Raw genomic sequence first — 9099 nt, forward strand, 5'->3', positions numbered from 1 at the left:
TCCATTGGTTATGCTTATATGGATGCATACAAGTCCTTCGGTTGATCTCTTACCCCCTTCCCTCCTGCCCCCCAACCCTCCCCAGCCTTCCCGCTGCAGTTTGACAATCTGTTTGAGGCAGCTCTGCCTCTGTATCTATTATTGTTCAAGAGTTTGTAATGGTCTCTATTATCCATGAATGTGTGAGATCATGTGGTATTTTTCCTTCATTGACTGGCTTATTTCACTTAGCATAATGCTTTCCAGTTCCATCCATGCTGTTGCAAATGGTAAGAGTTCCTTCTTTTTTACAGCAGCATAGTATTCCATCGTGTAGATGTACCACAGTTTTTTAATCCATTCATCTACTGATGGGCACTTAGGCTGTTTCCAGATCTTAGCTATGGTGAATTGTGCTGCTATGAACATATGGGTGCATATATCCTTTCTAATTGGTAGTCATCTTAATTTTTTAATGTAATCTCTTTAGTGTTAGCCATTATGATGTGTGTGTGTGTGTGTGTGTGTGTGTGTGTGTGTGTGTGTTGCAGTATAACATTTTGTCTTTAATTTGCAGCCTATGAGCAGTAATGATGTTGAACACATTTTTTAAGGTTTACAGATCATTTGGATATCCTCTTTTGTGAAGTGTTTGTTCAAACTGGACACCTTCTCAATGACAGTGAAATATGTATTTTAAAAGATAAGCAAGAAAGCTACAGCTTCTCCCAAGGAGTAAGAATAGATTAGAAGCTGTCACTAGAAATATGCCTGCTGTACTGAATAAAATACCAACTAAGAATTCAATTCTTAATTCTCTCAAATTGACTCCACCTTGTTCATCTGACATGGATTTCTATTTGAAGTAATTGAATGTCTTCCCAGAGACCTATACCTTATTTAGTACAAGGCTTATATTGAAATGTAACTTAGACTAAATTCACTAGAACAATGTACACTTAGCTCTCTTATGCAGAAAAAGTTACATGATTTATGGGTCAAGAGAACCTTGCCCTTTGTTTTAGTCAAACATTGCTCCACCCTTCCCAAGAGGTCCACCTGTCCACCTTCAGTGACAAAAACTTGGTTGAGCAGGTTTCCACACTTTTAAGAGTCCCGTTAATCTGGTCATTAAATATTTGCTACATGCTGCCTGTCTTCTGCTTACCCATAATTTTTCAAGTATACAATCCAAAGAAATGAGGAAAATTGTCATCATTTTACTAATAGCTGGTAGAAAAACCAATCCAGGGGCCACCTATTTCGGACAAAACAAGGCTTTTAAATAGAACAATGGGAAGAGTGTTGCACTCTGTACAATTGAACCATTTACACTATCTGCATGTTTTGTTTTCATATTTTTCCAATATGTTAAGTTTTTTAAAAATATTTTTTTTATTGATTTCAGAGAGGAAGGGAGAGAGAGATAGAAACGTCAATGGTGAGAGAAACATCAACCATCAGCTGCCTCCTGGGGATCGAGCCCGCAACCCGGGCATGTGCCCTTGACCGGATTCGAATCCGGGACCTTTCAGTCTGCAGGCTGACACTCTGTCCACTGAGCCAATGCTCTTGACTGGAATCAAACAGGGACCCTTCAGTCTGCAGGCCAATGCTCTATCCACTGAGCCAAACTAGCCATGGCCCAATATATTAAGTTTTTAATAAACTGAACCAAAAGTAGATCCCACTGGCATCACTGAAGTTGGTGCCAGTGGTTTCTATATTACTTGGCAATTTAAAGCAGACTAACCATCATCAGGGTGACAAGGGCCAAAGGCCCGTGAGAAAAGCATTTTTTAAGATGACCAGAATAGTCCGAAGAAAGACTCCCACCTGGACTTCTGCTGTATATATCATGTCCTTATTATATTTTGTCCTTACTATACAAAAATAAAAACCAGCCTTTCATCAGAGAAGGACATTTTATTTTTTACCCCGTAAAGTAGCTTATCCAAATGGCTCATCCAGGAAGAGTAGAGAAACTGAGAAACAAAAATAGGAACTTAACTTCTTAGTAGACACATATAGTAAACGTGACTTCCTCATCTCTACACAGCGAGTCTCCTCACAGGTCTAACTAACCATGACAATATGGTACTGACATACCCCTTTCCTTTTAATGCTGCATTTTAAATTTCTTCATCCAATATTTAGATGGTCCCTGTTATGTGTTGAAGAAAGTGCAAAAGAATTCAGAAGCCATTTCCCTACCATGAAGTTGGTCATACTCTAGTTGAAAGAAAGATTAGTACAATGTATTTTGTGCTCTGGAGGGGGCAAATAGATTCAGACAAATCAGAATAGAAGGGCTTTTGGGGAAGGGAAAAACTTTAAGTGAGTCATGAAGCAAGAATGACATAATAACACATAATAGGAAGAGAATATGTTCTTGACCAGGGAAATAGCATATGAGCTGGCTTTTCAATGGCTCTAAAATGGAAGGTCTGTATGCTATGCTATTGGAAGTCAGGAGCCAAGAAAGAAGACCCTGAGACAGAAATTACATGCAAGGAGGTTACTAGGGAGTGTTATGGGATCTGGGAAGAGGAGGCGGAAGGACTAAGCAGAGGGGAAGTTAAACTGCAGTGCAGTTAGGAAGTGGCCCTGGCCTGTTACAGGCTATGGCTGGATGCTCTGAAGCTGGGATGACCCTTCAGAGGTGGAGTGAGGAGTCTTAGCCCTTATACCTCCACACCAACCAGTCATTGGACCCCAGGATGGGGGAGAAAACTTGGGCTAAATGACTAATTTCAACAATTCCAAGAGTGACCCTAAAATCCCCATATACCACACATCCGTACTTCTCACTAGAGGAGATGACTGGATCAGCTTGCCATCTTTCACCTTGTAATCCTCTGTCTTTCAGAGGTTTGGTTTCTTTGTATCCACAACATAGTTTTTGTCCAATCAGTTGTCAGTGATTTCACTCAACCAGGGGCAAGAGGACCAGAAACCCTTACAGAAAAAACCTTGGTTTGGACCATTTTCTGTAAAAGGCAGTTAATGTTATAGGGTGCACCTGGGATATGACTGTTTCTACATACAGCTTCTTTAAGAAGGAAAAAGACCATTGAATCTGCTGCTGTGAAAAGGTATAGAAAGAAATGATTCTTATCAATTCTCTCCTACGTAGGATGCTTGCCTCTCTGCAGTTATTGTGAGAAAATATGAGATGAGTAACCTCAAGGGGACCGTCTTCATCTGTTTAAAGTCTGCTAAGGCTACCAATAAATAGGGGTGTGGTTTATAATGTGTAGTCACAAACCAGCAGCACCGGAATCATCGAGAAATTGTTCGAAATGCAAATACTCGTGCCCCACCACAGACCATCTGGATCAGAAACATGGGCACTAAGCCAGTCCGTGTGTTCTAACCCGCTCTCAGATGAGTCTGGTGCAGGCTGGAGGCGGGGTTTAATTGACTGCAGGTGACAAGCACCCTATGCCAAATCTCCATAAGGGGCCATAGTTTTTGTTCTTCTTTTAAATTTCAAAATTACAATAAATTAATTTTTCTGGTTCTCAATGATTTCATATTCATGGGGAAAATATTTACTCTCAGAAGTATAAGAGAATGGAAATTCTACTGTGAATATTTTAATGCTTTTCTTTTTTGGATATTTTTATTGCATGTTTTATTTACAGGAAAAATGGTGATACTACATTTCTTTTGTAACCTGTTTATTGATTTGATACTCTATTTAGCCAAGTACATGTAGATGTAACAAGGATAACGCAGATGGCGCAGCCTCTGAGTACAAACGAACTTACCTTCACTCTGAACCCACCCACGTCCTACTACTAGTAGGGAGTCTATTAAAGTATTTCTCTTCCTTAATATCTCTATGTTTAGAACTCTGGTTTTAAAGTTTTAAAAGGGCACATATTTAAAAGCAAGCAATGTTTATTCTGTCTGAAGCAGTTAAGATAGTTCTATAAGCAAGATGTCAACTTAATAAAGCTAAATGTTTGGGAACACATGAGCATGTAAAGTAGTGGTTTTAGCTTTAAAATGAGTGTTATCTGCTATAAGTAAGTTTCCACTTGGCAGCTTCTCCATTCTGTTCTCCTAAATTATTAAGAAAAAAATGTCCATGGGGAGAAAATATCCTTTCCTTAATCCAAGACGATAGCGAGAGTGTGAACTTGAATAAGAAAAGACAGGAGCAAATTATTATCATTAGTGTTATCATTATTTCGCAGTGATACTGTGCGATGTCGGTCAGGTTTTTGGTGTCTAGAACACGGGGCTGGCTTGTGAGTCATGTGGACTTGGGAGGGAACTTTTGCTCTGGCATTTGCTAGCTCTGTGGTTTGCTCTGTTACTTTAAGCAAGTTACTTAATCTTTAATGTCTTCTTCTCCTCACCTGAGAAAAAAACATAATAATGTAACTACCATGCAAGGTTAATTTGAGAATTGAATAACATGTTAAATGAAGTATTTTGTTTTGAAAATTTCCTGCTTAAAGAAAGCAACAACACAAATTCAACAGTCATCAGAAGCAAATGACCTGTGTTTGCAGCTGAGTGTTGGAAAATATTTCTGTTCTTTCCACTTCCCTACTTCCGTGTAAAGGTAAACTTGAAGGCAAATACCCTTGGGGTGAAATATGAAGTTGACAAAGACTTCCTCCTGAGTGCTAGCCTCTGCTCCCTGCCCCCTTCACTAGTGCAGGGGACCCTGCCTCACTCTCAGGGTCCTATTTGCTTCCTCCTCCTCCCTTTTAAGCCAAATCTGGAAGCATCAGCCAAGAGCTACTACACTTACTCAATTACACTAGTTAAACCGAAATGGAATATATTTTGTTCCCCAGCAAGTTTTACATTCAGTGACAACTTTTATCTCGAATTATACAATGAATCCGAAGCAGAACATGGCGAAGTAGTAGAACTAGCTCCAGATTTGGGGGCCATGGCTCTGTTTCTTACGATACACTGGGCAAAAGTCACTATGACTGTGCAAAGTCCTCAAGGCTCGGTGAACGTCAGTTTCTCTGGCCCCACGTTTGTTCCATAATGATTTCTGGGAGCTGCTGGCCAGGGAGATGGACTCCTTCAGCGCCGGCCCCTCCCTGGAACAGGGACCTCTCCCTCTGATTGGTGCTCTTCTGTCCCACCAGCCCTCCTCCTTCCCGAAACCCCAACCAGGGGCAGGCTGGCTCAGTCCTGTTTCTTCCAGCTTGCACCCAGCACTTCCTTTCCCCAAGACTCCATCCATATTTCTGATAACTAGGACTTGTTAGGTACATTTCAATTTCTTATGTTAGTTGGTAAAATTCACATAAGAAAAATTAAAATATAGAAACATGCTGTACATCCTCTCCCACCCTGTCTCCCTCCCTTCGTCTTTCCTCCCCTCCCCCCCCAATACAAGTAATCATTGTAATTTATTTCTTATACATTCTTTATTCATACACAAGTAAGGTCAAATATAAAATTTATTTTTCATTGTAATCTCAAATGTAGCATTTTATACACACTTCTGCATCTTGCCTATATTTTTTACTCTTTTACTTTATTTTTGACTTTTTTACAGAAAGAGCAACCCTCTTTGCTTGACTACATATTATCAAGCAAAGAGGGTTGCTCTATTTAGAAGAATTTAGGTGGTTTCCTATGTTTTGATATTATAAGTAATGCTGCAATGAATAATTTTATATGTAAATCATTTCACACATGTACAAGTGTTTTTATAGGATATATTTCCAGACCTGGAATTGATGGATCACAGACTACATGCATCTGGAGTTTTGATAGGTATCACCAAATGCCTCTACAGTGATCAGATCAATTTCCAGTGCTCTGGACAAATTTAAGTGCATTCCTCCCCAAAGTCTCTGCAAGAATGTTGTGTGTGTGTGTGTGTGTGTGTGTGTGTGTGTGTGTTTATTAATTAAGGTATTACAAATGTGTCTTTATTCCCCCATTGTCCCCCCCCCCCATCCCTCCAGTCCTGCCCTCACCCTCACCCCCTGTTGTCTGCATCCATCGCTTTGTGTGTGCGTTTTTGTTTTTTATTGAACTTTTGGCTTTTACCTACCTGGTAGGTTATGAATGTCATGTTATTCACTTTTAATTTGTACTTTCATCATTATGAGTGAGGTCGAACCTCTTTTCATGTTTTTTTTTTCCTCTGCAAGCTGTGTGTTCATATATTTCAGTTATATTTCTATTGTGTCACCTGTAACAATTACTCAGTGTATAATGATATTTTCAATCATAGTAATGTAAATTATTCCTAGTATTTCTCATTTTTTTTCTATCAATTTCTGGCAAATAAGAAAAATCATTGGAATAATGTTCTATGTCTAGACAAGTATGAGTACAGTAGAAACATATTTCATTGTATATACCAAGCCAACTTTTATGAAGAACCAATTATGAAATCTTAATGAATCTATTTCCACTCATAAAAATTTAAGATGGATAGAAAAAATAAAGTGACATTACAAAATAAAAAAAAACAATCGTCAACATCCATAATCTTAAGGTACAGATAAATATATATGTGGATACACAAAACCAATACTATGCTACCATTTCATGACAAAAAGAAATAATAAATGGCTGGAGAAGCCCTCCCACCCCCACCCCCCCATCCTAACCTACCCTCTTGCTTTTAAAGCCTGCAGTTGCTGCTGGCTCCACATGATTCAAGGGTCTATTTCTTGTTGGCTCAGTTTTCCTGTGAGTGGGAACACAAAGAGTAGACACCGGTTGACTTCCACCTGGACAATGGTCCAGGCACAGCTGCTGTGTTCCTGGTTTTCCAGGTAATCCCGGATCCTTCGGAAGTACATTTTAACCTGCAACCTAAGCTTCTCACGACCTACAGTGCTACTTTTCTGATCTGTTTGCAGTCCCATGAGCGTTTCTAGGTATTCTAGCTGTTGATGCAGCTCAATGAGGAACTTCTCCATGTGGCTCTCCTTCCAACCTTCCAGAGAAGTATTTGCCTGAAAGAGGCTGAAGATCTGCTGAAGCATCTCATGTAGAATGGTCAGTGCGTATCCTTTCTCGTCCTGGTGAGGATTGCCAGCCTCCTGGGGGAGCAGGAAGTCCTTCCTGTGTGGCAGACACTGAAGAATGGATGAGGGTTGCCATTTTTTCAAGAGTTCTGAACTTTCTCTGTTCACTCTTTTCTGTTGGAAGAGAACGAGTTTCAGTTCTAGGGAGAGGATAGTGGAAGAGGTCAGCAGCACCAACACACTCTCACGGAAGTGCTTGTTAATCATGGTGAAGGTCAAATATGTTGCTTGTCTCTCTGCGGACTCAGTAGAGCTCCAACTCCAGTGAAGGTTTGCCTTTTCATGCATCTCAGAGTGTCCCGGGAGGTGTTTTCCGTTGTTGGTTTTGTTTTCTAAAGCTGTCATTTCTCCAAGTTTACACCCAGACTTTTTGGTTCCCTGATCATAGTGTTCAGGGGACATTTCCTCCACTTTCCCCATTGTGTTGGCTGTTTGAGGAAGTAACCAAAAGAACCTGTTTCATTGTATACTTTCCTTGAGACAATTGCTGACTAGTCATCCAGTAAGACCTTCTAATACTCTCATTATTTACTACATACCAAGTTTCACTCAACACAATGTGCTTTCTAAATATTTAGTTAAGCGTATTAAACTTCTTTTACTGAGAGTAATATTTTTAAAGGTCCAGAGTGCTATTTATCAGAGGCTTAGCAGCATCTATATATGGCATATGGGAGCAAAAATTAAAATCCACGCAGACTACTAGATTTAAAACCTCAAGTAGAAATAAAAATTTGCACCAATGCTTGAGAGAAAATTAATCTTAAAATATGTTCCAGCAATCGTAAGTCGTTTTATATCTTATCCAAGCAGTTTAATATCTAAGACTCTAGTCCAGGGGTGGGCAACCCCTGGCACACGTGCCAAACGTGGCACGCCAGTAACTTTTGCTGGCACGCGAAACCCTCTCTTATAATCTTCCATTTGCAATTTTTTTCTTAATATCGACTTTTTTATTTTTCAGATAAATTCAGTGTAGGTGCATCTTAGATAAATAAATAATTTTACATAACAAGTTATCTTAAAGACCATAGACATGGATTGACGAGAGAGGGGAAGAGCAATTTCTATGCCTCTGCCTTAACTCTCCCTGCCTTCCTAGATCCGACCAGTGTTTTGGTTTCATCCACATACACTTGTGAATCTTTGTTCTCAGTGATGAATTTTGTTAAGTCTCATAATAGGAGTAGCCTGACGGATGAAAGTAGTAGCTCGTGCATATCTCTGAAGGTCACGAAATATAAACCTGATGTAAAATCTCTGTCATCAGTGATGCAGCAGCAAAAGTCCCACTGATAATATCAAACGGAGTCATAAAGTTTTCTGTCGGACTATCAGTGTACATGTATACATTAAAAAATAAATGTATTTTTCATCATCATATACTGTGTTTTTGTCGCTCGAATGAATTTTATTATTTCTTCAAGGTTCTTCACATACGTACACCTTAAGAGATATCAAGTAGGCGTAACATGTTCTCAAAAAATTAGGGTTGGCACGCAGAAGAATTTTGAGTCAGAGATTTTGCTGGTTTTGGCACGCACTCACAAAAAGGTTGCCCACCCATGGCCTAAAGGTATGCAGTGGAATGAGAGGCAAGAGGAGAGTTGGCCAGCAGCACATGAATCAGGCCTGGGGGCCCACAGAGGAAGGCGGCCCACTCCTTATCCTGGTGCTGGCGACCTCCTCCGCCCACCACCCAGAAGGTAGGGAAGAAACCCGGGCTGGGCTGGGTGGTTTCTGAATTCCAGCTGTCAGTCTCCCTAGATAAAGTGGGGCCTGGTCAGAGGGTGGATGATCCTGAGGGGTTCATCAGCCCCAGCTCTCCCCCTCCATGAACACCCAGTCCAAGGAAAAGCAATGGGACCATTGAGCAAATGAAACTTCAAGGCCAGTCCTGACTCCATGTCAACTTGTTATGGGCAGAAATAGAATACTGGGGACTAGCCATAGTTATAAGAAATATTAATCATGCTTTGTTAACTTTGATTGTGAAACCGGACAATCACAGTAACTCTCTGTGCTGCCGGTCACTGCTTGAGCCAATTAAGCAGAGACAGCAGTATGGGAGAGTAGCAGGTCATTCATG

At 40.3% G+C, this 9099-nt stretch overlaps 1 protein-coding gene across 1 annotated transcript; it reads right to left on the bottom strand.

Annotated features, from left to right (window-relative positions):
* Positions 1–6635: 6635 nt before the first annotated feature.
* IFNE (interferon, epsilon) lies at positions 6636–7232 on the bottom strand. Its single transcript, XM_005886203.2, has one exon. The coding sequence runs from the start codon at positions 7215–7217 to the stop codon at positions 6636–6638; it is 582 nt and encodes a 193-aa protein (XP_005886265.1). The 5' UTR covers positions 7218–7232.
* Between the last annotated feature and the right edge of the window lie 1867 nt (positions 7233–9099).

The sequence above is a fragment of the Myotis brandtii genome, unplaced genomic scaffold, assembly GCF_000412655.1.
Source record: "Myotis brandtii unplaced genomic scaffold, ASM41265v1 scaffold963, whole genome shotgun sequence".
NCBI lineage: Eukaryota > Metazoa > Chordata > Mammalia > Chiroptera > Vespertilionidae > Myotis > Myotis brandtii.